Source organism: Lycium barbarum, chromosome 5 (assembly GCF_019175385.1).
Source record: "Lycium barbarum isolate Lr01 chromosome 5, ASM1917538v2, whole genome shotgun sequence".
Classification (NCBI taxonomy): domain Eukaryota; kingdom Viridiplantae; phylum Streptophyta; class Magnoliopsida; order Solanales; family Solanaceae; genus Lycium; species Lycium barbarum.
The window spans coordinates 138950932-138969269 of record NC_083341.1 but is presented as its reverse complement, the minus strand read 5'-3'; the positions used below and the strand labels follow the sequence as shown (position 1 = coordinate 138969269).

Genomic DNA, 18338 nt, shown 5'->3' with positions numbered 1-18338 from the left:
AAGTGTTGGTGGTAATGAACCTTGAATGGGGCAGAGACTCCTAAGTGTAAAAGGGAAAAACGAACTCAAAGGAAAAATCTTAGGCAAACAACTATCCTCAAAGTGTAATGCAGCTTTGCAACATTGAGGACTAATCAATCGAGGTTGGATACTTAAGAAAGATGTTATAAGTTCCTCGACACATCCAGAAACATTTAACACCGTTGCTAAACATTTTGGGATACCCGGAAGAAGACCATTACCGACGTGACCCCCTAAACCTGGCAAAAGGCCGCCACCTTCAAGTAATTGTGATACGCTCGGAGAAACCTCGATGGATATGCACAAGAAAATAAGCGCATATGCATAGACAGAAGAAGCCATTTTTTTCTTACCGACTATATAAGTTAGTTACAATTGTATTTGAGTTAAGAAAGCTTTGGATTTGGTGAAGATTTTGAAGGAGTATCACATATTTATATTGTAGGATGTAATATTAATGTATGGTGGCCTTTTAATTTCCTTAAATGTTGATAACTTTATTGTACATTTGAATAGTAAACTTTATTGTACATTTGAATAGTTGTAATCAATTGTCTTTTAAGTTTTAATTGGCATTAAGAGAGTTCCATGCATCTGTGCAATATTTATTTGGATCTATGACACATTAAGTAGTATTTATTATATTTATATATTTGTAGTTCATAAATGGTAGTACATTATCTCACATGCACACACACACACAAAAAAAAAAAAAAAAAAAAAGAACACAAGAATTATGTTGAACTAAATACATTAAAACTGAATGGTTGCTTCGTAGTAGCAATGACCAATCGGAGCATGTCTTTTGTGACATCTAAATTCATGAGTCGTGGTCGACACCTAATAAACTATTATTCACTAAGCGAATCATCAATATTACAAGTTATCATATTCAAATCAAACAGAACCAAAACATAAAGATATATCCATATCAAACTAGACTAGTCATAAGTTCAAATTGGAGCTAAAGTCCACTAACGTAATAAAGAAATATCTATAAGACTATGAGTACAAAAGATAAGGGAGATGCAACTTATAAAAACAAAAGCATAAGATAGTTGGCCAAAGCCGCGATCACGAACAAACTGTGTTTAGGCTCACCTCAAAATTTGAATCATGGTGGCATTTGACACAGAAAATATCAAGAACTAATTTTTCACTTCAACTAATTCCAAAATTGTTTGAACCCTTCGTATCACCACCCAAACATTTTCTAAGTCACAAATAGAATAAACAACATATAAACATGGACGAAATACAAATTGAAATGCAAATACTAAAATCAAGGCATGAGATTATCACATCCTTAATTGATCACTAGTGATCAATTCTTATAAAAGAAAACTGGGTGTTTAACTTTCTATCGAATTTGGAGCGGCATAAACATCATGTGGTGATCAGTATAACTTTCTATCCAATTTGGAGCGGCATAAACATCATGTGGTGATCAGTACTTTCAGCTTGAGTAACAAATGTATTAATCTAGATAACTTTATTTTTTGGGTCAAACGGGACGGATGAAAGTGTAAATTAAGGTATTGTTATTGATGGTGTTATTCTATATTTCATAATTTTTAGAATTGGAATTATTAAAGTCTTCCTAGTTTAAACTTTAGACTGATTTTTCCATCAAAATCAGCTTTAAGACAATTACATATATATATTTTTTAAATATTAAACTAAACTCACCCGTAATATATGACTGTTTGGAATCAACATGAATGGCTGTATTTGATGATCAAAAGCTAAGCCTCATTTGTTTACACTTAATGGAGGTCCGAATCTGAATGGTTCAGATCTAGGTTCGTCGGATGAGACCGAGAACCGAAAGATGTCTATCAAAGAGCGAGAGGGACTGACTAGACAGTTGTCAACCAGCTCTGAAGGTTGCAAAGCCTTTAGAGTGCCCCTAAACGAGAAAGGAAATATATTTCGAAATCTTTCCTAGCTACCGGGGAAGGGGAGAGGAGAACATAAGTAACCATCAAACTATTGAACCTCACCTCAAACAAAGGCCCTCGGAAGAGCCTGAAGTAGAGAAACCTACAAATAAAAGAATACCTGTCAAAAACTTCTGAATGGCTCAGATCTAGGCTATTATGTATGTTTGTTTAAATTAAGATTTAAGCACTTATTTAGTCTGAATAGATTTCAATCATTAAGACATCGAATAAAATATTAATATAATTAATAGCTATTTTTGTGCGGATAATTTTCACCATTACTCTGTCCACAACCACCCACCACCACCACTAACTACATTTGTCATGACGGCCATTTAACAACTGAAAAGGTGTTAACGCTGTGAAGATATTGATTTTGTTACTTGGCATTTTCCTTTTCCTTTTTTTACCACGATTATATGTATAGAGCTTATGCCCATGATAACTAGTCTACGTGTATATTGAATAAGAGAGAAATAACGTTAGCATTATATTAAGTTAACATCGATGCAGTAATGGATAAAAAACAAAATAAATTTACTGAAAACATAATTAAGTAAATAAAAATATGCATTATCTAATATTTTATTAATCACTTAAATGAAACGAAAATACAATTTAACACGGTATTAATAAAGCATAAATAACTCCTAGCTGCAAGTCCGATCACCACCCGTTTGTTAAAAATAATTCAAAGGACGATAACTAAACAATTTAGTTCTTAACTTTACGTGCTGCCATTGGAACTGGAGCTTCAAGGGGTGTTGGTGGTAATGAACCCTGAATGGGGCAGAGACTCCTAAGTGTAAAAGGGAAAAGAGAACTCAAAGGGAAAATCTTAGGCAAACAACTATCCTCAAAGTGTAATGCAGCTTTGCAACATTGAGGACTAATCAATTGAGGTTGAATACTTAAGAAAGATGTTATAAGTTCCTCGACACATCCAGGAACATTTAAAACTGTTGTAAAACATTTTGGGATACCCGGAAGAAGACCATTACCGACATGACCCACTAAACCTGGCAAAAGGCCGTCACCTTTAAGTAATTGTGAGACGCTCGGAGAAACCTCAATGGATACGCACAAGAAAATAAGTGCATATGCATAGACAGAAGAAGCCATTTTTTTTACTTACCGACTATATAAGTTAGTTACAATTGTATTTGAGTTAAGAAAGCTTTGGATTTGGTGAAGATTTCGAAGGAGGATGACATATTTATATTGTAGGATGTAATGTTAATATATGGTGAACTTTTAATTTCCTTAAATGTCTTTAATATGAGAACTTTATTGTACACTTGAATAGTTGTAATCAATTGTCTTTTAAGTTTTAATTGGCATTAAGAGAGTTCCATGCATCTGTGCAATATTTATTTGGATCTAAGACACATTAAGAAGTAGTATTTATTATATTTATATATTTGTAGTTCATAAATGGTAGTACATTATCACAAAAAAAAAAAAAACACAAGAATTATGTTGAACTAAATACATTAAAACTGAATTGTTGCTTCGTAGTAGCAATGACCAATCGGAGCATTTCTTTTGTAACATCTAAATTCATGAGTCGTGGTCGACACCTAATAAGCTATTATTCACTAAGCGAATGACGAATCATCAATATTACAAGTTATCATATTCAAATCAAACAGAACCAAAACATAAAGATATATCCATATCAAACTAGACTAGTCATAAGTTCAAATTATAGCTAAAATCCACTAACGTAATAAAGAAATATCTATAAGACTATAAGTACAAAAGATAAGGGAGATGCAACTTATAAAAACAAAAGCATAAGATAGTTGGTCAAAGCCGCCACCACGAACAAACTGTGTTTAGGCTCACCTCAAAATTTGAATCATGGTGGCATCTGACACAGAAAATATCAAAAACAATTTTTTCACTTCAACTAATTCCAAAATTGTTTGAACCCTTCGGATCACCACCCAAACATTTTCGTAAGTCACAAATAGAATAAACAACAAATAAACATGGACGAAATACAAATTGAAATGCAAATACTAAAATCAAGGGATGAGATTATCACATCCTTAATTAATCACTAGTGATCAATTCTTATAAAAGAAAACTGGGTGTTTAACTTTCTATCCAATTTGGAGCGGCATAAACATCATGTGGTGATCGGTACTTTCAGCTTCGAGTAACAAATGTATTACTCTAGATAACTTTTTTTTTTTTTTTTGGGGGGGGGGGGGGGGGGGGGGTGTCAAATGGGACAAATGAAAATGTAAGGTATTTTTCTATACCATTTCAAAATTTTCAGAATTGCAATTATTAAAGTTTTCTTAATATAAACTTTACAGTGTTTTTTTCCATCAAAATCAACTTTAAGACAATTACATTGTTTTTTAAAAAGTTAAACTAAATTCACCCGTAATATATGACTCCGTTTGGAATCAACATGAATGGCTATATTTGATGATTAAAAGCTAAGCCTCATTTGTTTGTTTTCACTTAATGGAGGTCTGAATCTGAATAGTTCAGATCTAAACACTTATTTGGTCTGAATAGTTTTCAATCATTAAAATCTTGAATAAAGTCTTAATATCATTACTAGCTATATATTTTTGTGCGGATAATTTTCACCATTACTCTGTCCACAACCACCCAAACATTTTTGTAAGTCACAAATAGAATAAACAACATATAAATATGGACGAAATACAAATTGAAATGCAAATACTAAAATTAAGGCATGAGATTATCACATTATCAATTAATCACTAGTGATCAATTCTTATAAAAAGAAACTGGGTGTTTAACTTTCTATCCAATTTGGAGCGGCATAAACATCATGTGGTGATCGGTACTTTCAGCTTCGAGTAACAAATGTATTACTATACCATTTCAAATTTTTCAGATGGGACAAATGAAAATGTAAGGTATTTTTCTATACCATTTCAAATTTTTCAGAATTGCAATTATTAAAGTTTTAGAATTGCAATTATTAAAGTTTTCTTAGTATAAACTTTACAGTGTTTTTTTCCCATCAAAATCAACTTCAAGACAATTACATTGTTTTTTTTTTTAATTAAACTAAATTCACCCGTAATATATGATTCCGTTTGGAATCAACATGAATGGCTATATTTGATGATTAAAAGTTAAGCCTCATTTGTTTGCACTTAATAGAGGTCTGAATCTGAATGGTTTAGATCTAAGCACTTATTTGGTCTGAATAGTTTTCAATCATTAAAATCTTGAATAAAGTCTTAATATCATTACTAGCTATATATTTTTGTGCGGATAATTTTCACCATTACTCTGTCCACAACCACCCAAACATTTTCATAAGTCACAAACATTGTTTTAAAAGGCAGTGTCAGCCTCGGGGTAGGGCAGTGGCAAAACGCCCTGGGGCTAACGTGTGGGGCTTAGTTCCTATGAGGCTTACGCCATAAGTGCCCAACCGTACGCCCTAAACACGCCTAACGCCCAACGCCCAGGGCTCGCCTAACAGTTCTTACACAAATTATATTTTAAATTCCTTAATTAAAATCATTCACCCTCATAATTGTTTAACAAAATAATGATACTTAATAGTTTTTCATCTATAGAAATAGAAGATTGGGTGTAACTCATATAACAAGTCGTAGTATTGGATATTTACTATTTGAGAATGTCGTGAGGGTGAATATCACTTTTTAAAAAAAAAAAAAAAACACATAGCGGAATTGTACATTTTCACTTGTCATTGGTCATAAGTCCTATGTATCAGAATTATCATATAATTTTATTTTTTGTTCATGAAGAAGTTATGTTTTAATTGTAATATTGATAAATTTTATTGACTATTTGCTTATAGGGAGATAAAATGAATAGTATGATAGTAATAGTGTTTTAAGAAACTGTGTTTTTTTCCGTGTTTGAAAGTTAAAATGTTAGAATTGTTTTGCATTTCATAATAGCTTTTATTTCATTGTATTGTTTATACTTGTAAAATTATGTTATATATAATTACAAGTTATAAGCGGTGTATAATGGGCTTTGATCATTTTTTTGTGAGGATCAAGCGCGCGCGCGCTCTCTCACACACACACATATACATACATACATATATATATATATATATATATATATATATATATATATATATATATATATATATATATATATATTTCATTTATTTACAGTTTTCTTTTATTTTTTTTATGTAATTTTACCTATTTAAAAATATTTATTGTAATTATATTATTTTAAGAAATACTAAAAATTAAATACCCATGGGGCTTACGCCTCGTCGAGGCATATGTAAAACACCCCGCCTTTTACAACACTGGTCACAAATAGAATAAACAACATATAAATATGGACGAAATACAAATTGAAATGCAAATACTAAAAGTAAGGCATGAGATTATCACATTATCAATTAATCACTAGTGATCAATTCTTATAAAAGGAAACTGGGTGTTTAACTTTCTATCCAATTTGGAGCGGCATAAACATCATGTGGTGATCAGTACTTTCAGCTCGAGTAACAAATGTATTATTCTAGATAAATTTTTTTTTTTTTTTTTGGTCAAACGGGACAGAGAAAGTGTAAGGTATTGTTATTGATGGTGTTATTCTATACTATTTCATAATTTTTAGAATTGGAATTATTAAAGTCTTCCTAGTTTAAACTTTAGAGTGATTTTTCCATCAAAGTCAACTTTAAGACAATTACATCGTTTTTTAAAAATATTAAACTAAACTCACCCGTAATATATGACTCCGTTTGGAATCAACATGAATGGCTATATTTGATGATCAAAGGCTAAGCCTCATTTGTTTGCATTTAATGGAGGTTTGAATCCGAATGGTTAATCTAGGCTATTATGTATGTTTGTTTAAATTAAGATTTAAGCACTTATTTAGTCTGAATAGATTTCAATCATAAGATATTGAATAGAGTATTAATATAATTAATAGCTATCTTTGTGCCGATAATTTTCACCATTACTCTGTCCACAACCACCACCACTAACCACCTTTGCCATGACAACCATTTAACAACTGAAAAGGTGTTAACGTTGTGAAGATATATTGATTTTGTTACTTGGCATTTTCCTTTTCCTTTTTTTACCATGATTATATGTATAGAGCTTATACCCATGATAACTAGTCTACGTATATATTGAATAAGAGAGAATAACGCTAGCATTATATTAAGTTAACATCGATGCATAAAAAACAAAATAAATTTACTGAAAACATAATTAAGTAAATAAAAGTATGCATTATCTAATATTTTATTAATCACTTAAATGAAACGAACATACAATTTAACATGGTATTAATAAAGCATAAATAACTCCTAGTTGCAATTCCGATCACCACCCGTTTATTAAAAATAATTCGAAGGACGATAACTAAACAATTTAGTTTTTAACTTTGCGTGCTGTTGTTGGAACTGGAGCTTGAAGGGGTGTTGGTGGTAATGAACCCTGAATCGGGCAAAGACTCCTAAGTGTAAAAGGGAAAAGAGAACTCAACGGGAAAATCTTAGGCAAACAACTATCCTCAAAGTGTAATGCAGCTTTGCAACATTGAGGACTAATCAACCGAGGTTGGATACTTAAGAAAGATGTTATAAGTTCCTCGACACATCCAGGAACATTTAACACCGTTGTAAAACATTTTGGGATACCCGGAAGAAGACCATTACTGACATGACCCCCTAAACCTGGCAAAAGGCCGCCACCTTTAAGTAATTGTGAGACGCTCGGAGAAACCCCGATGGATATGCACAAGAAAATAAGCGCATACGCGTAGACAGAAGTCATTTTTCTTTTAAGGAATATATAAGATGGTTGCGATTTATTTCTATTTGGGGTGTTGAAAGGATTTGGAATTTGATGAAGATTTGGAAGGAGGATGTCATATTTATATTGTAGTTGTAGGAATATGTAATGTTAATGTGATAGAAACTGATCTATCTCTGTGGTGACTCGTCTTTTTAAATGTCTTTAATGTGAGGATTTCAATTTACATTTTAATAGCTGTAATCAATTGTCTTTTTAAGTTTTAACTTTAAGGGAGTACCATGCATACCATGCATCTGTGTCATAAATGGTTGTTACATTACTGCATGGAGTCAAAATGAATAACAATCTTCAAATAAACCTTCTCCCTTAATTGCATAAATTCAAGTCCAAACTGATTATACGTTAAATATAAATTGTTGCTTTCTAGTGGCAATGGCATGATATTAATACTGAGCTTCAGTGAAATTGAAGCTTTTTGTCACGACCCAAATTCATGAGTTGTGACAGACAGCTAACGAGCTATTACCACTAGGTGAACCATCAATACAAGTTACCATATTCAATATTAAACCGTTTGAAATAGAACCATAGCATAAAGAATTATATCCATCGGTAGCAGCGGAATAAACAAGACTAGTCATGATAAGGCAAATTATAGCCAATTCCACTAATCGTAGTCAAGAAACATATATAAGACTTTAAGTACAAAAGATAAGGGATGGCAAATAGCCAAAGCCTCCAGCACGAACAGACTGTGATTGACTCACATTAGCGAAATCTGAATCATGATGGCAACAGACATAGAAAATTTCAAAAACTGATTTTTCACTTCAACTCATTCCAAAAGTTTTTGAACCCAGGATCACCACCTAAACCATTTTCGGAAGTCACAAATACTCAATTCGGGGGATGGGGCTATCACATCTTTCCTAGTGATTTTTTACAAAAGCAAAAATTGGGTGTTTAATTTTTAATCTTGTGATAGTCAGTACTTTTAGCCTGAGTAGTGAGTACCATAGTCACTCAAAACTTACAAATATGCAGTTTGTGCCATTAAAACATGGGGAAGAATCTTTTTAGCAAGATAAAATTTTAAAAGTAGTTTCATCCTTTAAGGTTTTTCCCTTCTGTCCAAATGTATAGTTCAAATTATTTCTAGATTACTATTTATGAATAAGCTCCCCATATTTCAAAAATGAAACACTTAAACCCGAAGGCAATATTGTGTACAATCTCCATTGTTAAAGGTTTAAGCTCTTCATCTGAATTATATTATAGGGGCCTTCAGACTATGTTGTTTTTTCTAGTACAACTGTAATTCATGAGTCAAAACTAATTAATATCTTAAAACTTTCATCACAAAAAAAAAAAAAAAAAAAAAAGAAGGAAGAAGAAGAAGATAGAAGGAATATATTTTTCTGTTTCTATTCATTATTAGACCAAATAAATATTTTATATAGATAAACCTCCCTAGTTTTCCAACTTTTGAACAAAATTATTGTGAAAAATTAAAGTTAATTTTTTGGAAGAATAAATATCATAGATATTTAGAAGAGTTTCTAGAAAGTTATAATGTAATATCTTTGATATATATTGTATTAGGAAATATCTAGAAATTCTAGACACTTAGATATTTATAGTTGAGGATAGAATTATCTAGATTCTTTTTGTATCTAGAATAATATCAAGATATTCTAGAGTAGTAATAGCAGATAAAGATGACTAGATTTTTCTAATGGATGTATCGATCTTCACCAAGGCATGTCCAAAAGCTTCGTCTGAGTTCTTCCACGACAAGTTCATGATAGCTTCCAAAAAATTACTTTAAGGGGGAGTGTGAAAAATTAAAGTTAATTTTTTGGAAGAATAAATATCATAGATATTTAGAAGAGTTTCTAGAAAGTTATAATTTAATATCTTTGATATATATTGTATTAGGAAATGTCTAGAAATTCTAGACACTTAGATATTTATAGTTGAGGATAGAATTATCTAGATTCTTTTGTATCTAGAATAATATCAAGATATTCTAGAGTAGTAGTAGCAGATAAAGATGACTAGATTTTTCTAATGGATGTATCTAGAAGTATTTCTAGAAGCATCCCTACACAAGTATAAATAGGGGTGGCCTTAGTCATTTGTAACCAACCCCAATTGTAAGCTAATACTATCAATACAAGCCAATTCAAGTAAACTTTTCCTTTCCATAGCTTCCTCTTCTTTAGTTGAATCTTCTGATCTTAGTTAACGATCTTGGGCTAGCAGAAGGTCTTCCCGATTTACCTTTCTTCTGCTATATTTCTCTACTATTATAATTAAAGACTTCCAATGTAAGAAACTACTAAATTTTCCAATTTCTATATATTTCAATCATGGACCAAATATAAATTAAACATATACTAATAGATAAAAATATTATTTCTTCTCCAATTAGCACGACATAAACATTTAATCATCATAGGTACTTCCAATCTAGGTGCAAGCACAATCACTAGATCTTGCATCAATCTATAAGATAAAATACTTCAAATTTTTTTTTACGCTGTCTATGTATATAACTTTTTGCTTGGCTTGATTGGTGCTGGAGGGTAATCTGATGGACTCTCAGCCTGGTTCGGGCCACTTGGAACCAATCGGTATGAAGATCCTAGCCCTCGTGGGACATCATTCAACTTCCTTGAAATCTCATGACCGGCTAAAAATGGTTGAAACATTTTTTCACTTTTTGCTATTAAATTCTCACGGGGTCGAATAGCTTGAACCATTATTTCACTACTAGGGAGAAAGAGAGCAACAAGAATGAAGAAGATTAAGTGAAAGAGATTCATGTTTGTAGATGTTTTGCCTTTAGTTTTTGGAATTATTTTTCTGTTGATGAGTGGTCCTTAAATAATTGCTACTCCAAAGATGGCGAATATTTTTTGTCAATTATTAAGGTATGGTAAATGCTATAAAGTTTATATGGTATGAAATCGTTGAAGATTTCGTGCAAGAATTAATTTACTATATATTCATAGATTTTGACTGACTGATTTCTCATGGAGATTTGGAAAGATTCTTGTATTGATAGCATTTGTTTCTAAAGATCATTATTGATTTTCAAAATTAAGTTATTAGCTAATTTGTGAAGGCAGTTATACCACTCCAAATGTGTAAGATCTTTTTTTAAGAACCCAAAATATGTGAATCTACTTACAAATTTTGGTTTATTTCTTATTTCAGTAAAATATTTAACAAATCTGAATATTTTTCTTCATGTTTAAGAATTGCACAAGAAAGTCTGACTAGATTAAAAGCACAAGTCTGACTAGATTAAGCATCTATATTTATATCTATATCTATATACAGTCAGATCTCTCTATAACGGCACCCGCATATAACAACACCTCTTTATAACAGTCAAGTTTTTTCGGAACTCTTTTTTTATGTTATATTTTACTTCTCTATAACAGCATTTCACCTATAACAGCAACAACCAACTTTATAACAGTACGCTCTTTGTAAAATTACCCCCCATATAACAGTTATCTTCTTTTTTTGATAATATAATAATTCACAATCTTTATAAAAATCGAATATCTATGATTTTCAATAATAAGTGTACATATTTTGACCAAATATTTGATCATTTAATACACTATTTATGACAAAAAATATCATATGAATATATAAATATTGCATCATTAAACGATTTTCCTTCGTTATACAAAGTGTGATTAAGCTTAGAATTTGACAATTAAAAATAAAAATTAGATTTTATGCATCTTTTTTGCCGATAACAGTTGAAGAATTTCGGACCCAACGACGCTGTTATAGAGAGGTTTGACTGTATATATAAAAGGATGGTCGTCTAGCTTAATATTAAGCCAAGTGACGTAATATGAACAAGCCACTTGTCAATAATTTCTATTTGTATCAATTTTAAAAAGAAATTATTAATTGAAGTTCAAATATTACCATATAAGGTATAATGTCATATAATTAAAAAAATATTCATATAATATTATTCCTTATATGGACATTAGAATATTTGCAATCTATGTTATAAATATATATTCTTATATTACCATATAAGGAATAATATCATATAATTTTTAAAATATTCGTATAATATTATTCCTTATAAATTTACTTCCTTTTTCCTTAACCTACAACTTTCTTACCAAAGACTGTTCTTTATATCATTGGGAAAAAAAAGGATAACCTAAATATATACATAAATCAGTAAATCTTTTTTAATAGATTTCTATAGTTTCTAGACGTTGTTACAAACAGAATTGGAAGAAAATAGTGAAGAAGGTATAAGGAAGGTAATTGTATTAAGGTTAAACCAAGGGTAAGCTATTAAATAACCCATGAAAATTATAAAACTTTTAATAAAATTATACCTAGACTATTACAATTAATTAAAAAGTTATAGAAAGAAAAATAAGAATTTAGAAAATACATAGACATAGATAAGTTATGATTATTTATATTTTGGGATAATTTAAAATATAAAATAAATGAATTTACTTCAGATATTAAAAAGTTGATGACTTTGAAAATTTAAAAAAATTCAAGCATTAAACTAAGATCTTCAATAAAATAATTATAGAATATATAAGTAAGAAAAAGAATTATCCTCGGCAAACAAGATTCAAGTTTGGGCTATTAAAGGAAAATTGACAATTCATATGATTTTCTCACTAAATGCTACATTTAGTAATAAGGTTATTAGATGTAAGGAAAAAAGGATGTAGTATGATTTACTTTTCAAATTTAAAATGAGACTTGATTGTTCAAGGCTCCCAAAAATATGGTAATGGTTTGTCTAAATTTAACATACAAAGTAAAATGAATTCTTTTCTTTCGTTTGAACTAAACACTGAATGAAATATTAAATAAAATATCATAATTGGGGAAATAATATAGAAAGAGGAGGATATATCGAGATAGTGCAACAGAGGGAAAATTTATTTGCTTATTGCGTATAATACAAAAATAAAAATCATTGAAAATTTGACAGTTTTTTAACAAAAGAATATATATATATATTATATAAGGTAAGAAAAAGAGTAATATTCGGAAAAAATATTTAGTTTTGGGTTATTAAAGGAAAATTGGTGACCCATATGATTATCTCACAAAATGCTACAACAAATAATTAGGTAATTAGATCTAAGGAAAAAAGATGTAGTTATGATTTACTTTAATATTTTATATAGATATAAAATCTATATTATATATAAGGTCAGGAAAAAAAGATTTAGTTTTGAGCTATTGAAGGAAAATTGACAACCCATATGATTTCCTCATTAAATGTTACATTTAATAATTAGGTTATTAGATGTATGGAAAAAAAAGATGTGATTGTGATTTACTTTTCAAATTTAAAATGAGAGTTTGGTGGTTCCAGACTTAACCTCCTATATTGATAAGTTGGTATTTTACCAACTTATCTCTTCTTTAAGCTTAGACTTTTACTATGTTTGATTGAGACAATAGTGCATTTAATATCGTTTACTCCTAATTTACAGGTTTATGTGATTTAGAAGTGATCGGAAAATAAACCAAGTCAAAACAAGTCAAAAGAGGCCAAATTGAAGAAAACGAAAAAAGTGGCTAAAAATGCAAAAACGGGTCAGATTTGCAAAAATGAAAGTTAGGGGCTTATTTTATCATATTTTGACTTTGCAAAATTTGGAATTATAAGAGGAAGACTTGGGGGAAATTTCTCACATCCTTGGCCATTTTCAACACAAGTTTTGGAGACTAGGGTTCATCAGCTCACACTTTAGAAGAGAAGATTTGAAGACTTGGATGAGAATTTCTTACTCTTTTAATCATTTCTTCAATTCTTTGTTATGTATTGAATATCTAAGTGTGTAGTACTCCATTCCGTTACTTGAATCTTGTTTATGGAAATATTCTATGATTAAAGTTTGGATGAAACTCTTATTTTGCTTGTGTATTGAATGATTTTTATTGCTAATGAAGTGAGTTAATGTTGTTTTAATTAATCTTGTTCTTTAAAGTTTCTTAAGGGATTAGTTAACCCTAAGACTCGCCCATTTACTTCGATTTGAGCTCGAGAGAGGAAGATTGAAGTTGGGAAAGATTAATTAACAAGAATTTGGGCCTTTAAAACCCATCTAATAATTTGAGCTAGAGATAAGAAAGTTACTTGAGATTATATTGATTGTGCTTAATATCATACTCTAAGGCTTGAGAAAGCTTAGAGTGAAATTCATTGATTTGGTCGAGAGACTTTTGATGAGAGTTTAGAGATCATTATCTAATTAGCATAAACTCACTCTTAGTTGTAAAATCGTGAAATACATTGGATCGTTACTTGTGCGTAATTCCCTTTGTATCCATACTTGTGGCCTGATACGCCCAAATTACACCTTTGAGATTAGGAGTAAGCGGTCGTTGTCAAATATAGAACCCAACAAGGTTGGGGTCGAATCCCACAGAGAATACAATGAAGAAATATACTCGTTAAGTGTAACACCCGACTATTAGTCTATATTTCAAGGGAAAAGGAAATATAATAAGAGTTTGATTGTTGTTTGTTCATTAAAAACTGAGAATGGTTATAGGATGTAAACAATTAGTAAATGAGACTAAGGTTGTGGTTCCAATGGAAAGTAATGCGATTGGGTATCAATTCAACTTATTTATATGCCTAAGTGCATTAAGCCAAAGGTCACGCGATTCTTGCCAAAAAATTTCCAACCAAATGAGCAAATTTCATCCTAAGCTTTTCCAAGCCCTAGGATGTTTTATAAGAGAACACCCATGTAGCCTCAACTAGCTTTCCTATTCCTTGCTCAAGCTATTAGATGGATTTAATGACCCACATTGTTGCTATTAACTCTTTTCCTAACCTCTACTTTCTTTTCCAAGCAAAGTAATGGTATTAAGGCACAAGTAATATTGTACACCATCACAAGACATTGATGCTTGAAGAGTTAATAGAAAACACCATTAGCATATAAATGTAGTATGAATATGAAACCCAATCACATAACTAACACATTGGATCCCACAACCTTAGCTGAAAGATTAGCTACTAATATTCATTAAAAGTAAATCAATCAAGTAAAATGTATTCATAAATCTTACAAAAGTGTTGGATGGAGAAGATGACAAAGCCAAAAGGGATCTCTTAAATGCTTCACCAACCCACAATAAATGAACTCCACAAGAGTCTATGCTAAAAACTGCAGAATAATTTAATCCAAAACCCTAGCAAATCTATTTATAGCATGTCCAAAACAGGAATAATTTCCAGACGAAAATGCCCCTGCGCATAGGGTGCGAATCGCACATAGTGTCGCATGTTCAACCAGCGAGTCGCAGGTTTCACCATATCATCGCAGGTGTCGCATCTTCAATTATTTGTTGAGAAGCATCTGCGACACCAGATGCGATTCGCATGTTCCACTTGCGACTCCCATGTGGTGTCGCATGTGGTGTCACATGTGGTGTCTTCTTTGGTCATCTCTGTCAACAGATGCTGCACCACCTGCGACTCGCATGTAGTACCTGCGATTCGCAGGTGATACCCTAGTTCAGTTTTGCTGGGTTTTCGCTTCATTTTGCTTCAAGTTGCTTCCGACACATGTTATTCTACGAATTGACACAAAAACACGAGAAACGACATCAAAAGTACTTGGGGATTTACAAAAGACTAAGTAGTTGGCGTCGAATGAGCCGTAATTTCACAACTCATCAACACCCCCAAACTTATACTTTTGCTTGTCCTCAAGTATTTAAAACAGAACTATAAGATATGCCAATTGCTAGGTACTACAATGATGATCGTGATCAGTCAAACATAATTATTCGAAATACGAGTTCCCCTCCCTCTTGTTGCGAGACATGGTGCCTTTCCTAAAAAAGCGAGCATTAACCAACTGCTGCACTTGATGACACAATGTTATTCTATCTTTAAAAGAACGGCTTCAAATGAGGCTTCAAGAAGTAATTCTTTCGTTTAGCCTAGTAATCCACATGCCCTCACAATAAGACCAAAGAGAGTTCCACACAGACATATTCACGAATAGTACTTGGGACAAAAGACGAATAAGGAGAGAACCACTCACACTCAGAGAAGAAAATGTACAAGTACAAAAAATGTGGTGTCATAAGCTTGCCCTTTAAGTATTTCTCCACTAATATAAACACACTTTGTTCAAAATCAATTAGGACTTGCGGGTCATAGTTAAGGTTCAGGGTTAAGGTGGGGTGAAATTTGGGTAAGAGTGACTTGACGTCTCCCTAAGCATTTTCGAACACGCTTCCTTCACCTAATCCGTCCCTTCTTCAGCATTTAAGCATTATCCGCCAATTCGTGCCTCCTATTGCCAATATCGTTATTTCTTTTCTAGTTTCCCCATTTATTCCTTACGTCACAACCATTATTCACACCCTTGCGTTCACTACTAAACATACAATTTATATGTACATATACAAACTTCTTCTTTTTTTTTGCCAGCTACCACCCCCAAACTTAAGCGTTTTAGCCTATTGTAGCGTATTTGATATGCTTAGGGAGATAGGGTGCCAAAAGGTGGGTAAACAAGGGCAAAAGGAATGGGGCCTGTCACAAGGTTGTAATGAAAGAAAAGAAAAGCAAAGTTATGGCTCAAAAATGGGTTAACTAGGATATCAATGCAATGGGTAGAAATTTTTAGGTTTAGTGGCGGTCCAAAGAGAGCCTAATATCCTTTTTCAAACAAGTGTAGTTTAGTATTTCGCCTTGAGATACTTTCCGGGCAAGTTCTAGATCACAATTTTGCACAAGACTAGGACAATAACCTTTCACACACATGGCACATGGATTACTTTGCTATCTTCTAACTACTTCTCAACCCATCATTCTAGGCTTGCAAAACATTTGTGTGTCACCAAATGAGTCATGTTAGTGTTGCTCCTCCCCTCTGAGTACATATGCAAGAATTTTGAGGGAGGGGTGTTATCAAAATACGATAGAAAAGCGAAACAAGAAAAATTTATAAACCGATCAATCATCACTATTATACTTGGCAATGACAAACTACAAGTGCACAAACTTAAACATGAGCTATCCTAAAAAAATAAAAACAAACATATGCAGTGTGAGCTGTCCCACCCCCAACAAAAGGAATATGCAGTGTCCCCAATGCATCAAATGTAGTACAAGGGATGAGTAACTCACGATGGACGCATCAGGCGTCCGATGGTGTCTAATCAGCAAGGAGGACCTCCAACGGAGGTACTATCAATGGAAGCGGTGCAGTATCACCCTCCAGCCCGGGTGTCAATATCTCAGGCCCCACAGACAGGGGCAATCGTGTGTCAGCTGGAGGAGCGGTGGATGAACTGGCCTCACCCGCCCTCGGGGGTCGAGAGACCCCCCTGGATTTCCTGCTCGCCTCTAGGGACTGCTGCATGGCCACATATGTATCAATCTCATCCTCAGCGATACCAGTAGCCCGGCCGGAAGTACGTGCCTCCTCAACAACTGGGTCAACTTCCAGCTCCTCGTCAAACTCGTCCTCACTTTTTTCCTCCTCTTCTTCCTCAGTTTCTTATTCCTCCCCAGTTGGCTCCTCCTCCCCTTTTCCCGAAGGCATGGCAGGCGCTGTGGGCCCAGTGGAGAATAAGGAGGCACCGGATGGTAGAATGGGTGCACTGAGGTCAATGTCGGGGACTTTCAATATTCAAATGTCCTTCTTGACCTTAGCTAAGTCCGCCTGAATGGCAGAAAGGCCGCCTGCACTGCCCCCCTCAATCTGCTCCAACCGACGATCAATGTGGCGAACATGCTCCTTAATTTTGTCCTGCTCTTTCCTAATATCTGTGATCGCCTCAGTGTAGGGTTCCACTGCTGCCTCAATCGCCTCTTTCACAAAATTGGAAAACCTCTCAACCAACCAATTAACTTTAGCATCTGCTGCTCGGAGCACTCGCATACCCTCGGTAGACACTCCACGAGCTGCTGTGGTGGATGGCGAAACCGTGTCAGTGGGAACTGTAGTGGAAGAACTTGGAGGGTCAGACCTCGGTGCTCGAGGGGAAGCGCTGGGAGCTGTCTCCGCATCATCGGTGGCCAAGTCTTCGGGCTCCAAAATATGAGCATCAAGTGTTGTCCCCGAAGCTCTTGGCTCTGTGCTCACCCGCTTTCGCTTCCTAGTCCCCGATTCTAATTTGGTGTAATCAATCATTTGATCAGCCTGTAAATTCCTGTCCACCCGAGGAATATCACGAACCTCTTTCCGGCGGCATAATGCAGTCATCAAACAAGGAAAAGGGAGCGATGTGTTCTTCTGAGTGGACCTATTTTTGATCTCGTCTCGGATAATTACCCCCACATCGACGAGGAACCCGGAAATGAGTGTCGCAATGAGAATACACTTTGTAATGGGTATGTCAGTGTTATGTTTGGAAGGAATCACCCGCGATGATACTAGGGATAGCCAAAACTTATCTTCGCGGTTGAAAGTGTTCTTCTCAATCGGGACAGATGGATCCAGCCATGGTGGAGTCCCTAAGGCAATCACTGAAGCAACCCACTCTCGGTGATCCTCCGGGTTTTCCATCTTCAAATCATACTCAGAACTCACCGGAG

General features: G+C 33.3%; 1 protein-coding gene across 1 annotated transcript; it reads right to left on the bottom strand.

The window, feature by feature from the left end:
• Positions 1-2678: 2678 nt before the first annotated feature.
• Positions 2679-3086, bottom strand: LOC132639901 (uncharacterized). The gene has a single exon (XM_060356287.1). The coding sequence runs from the start codon at positions 3084-3086 to the stop codon at positions 2679-2681; it is 408 nt and encodes a 135-aa protein (XP_060212270.1).
• Positions 3087-18338: the final 15252 nt, after the last annotated feature.

Coding starts and splice junctions, on each gene's coding strand:
- LOC132639901 (XM_060356287.1), bottom strand. CDS start 3,086: ATGGCTTCTTCTGTCTATGCATATGCACTTATTTTCTTGTGCGTATCC.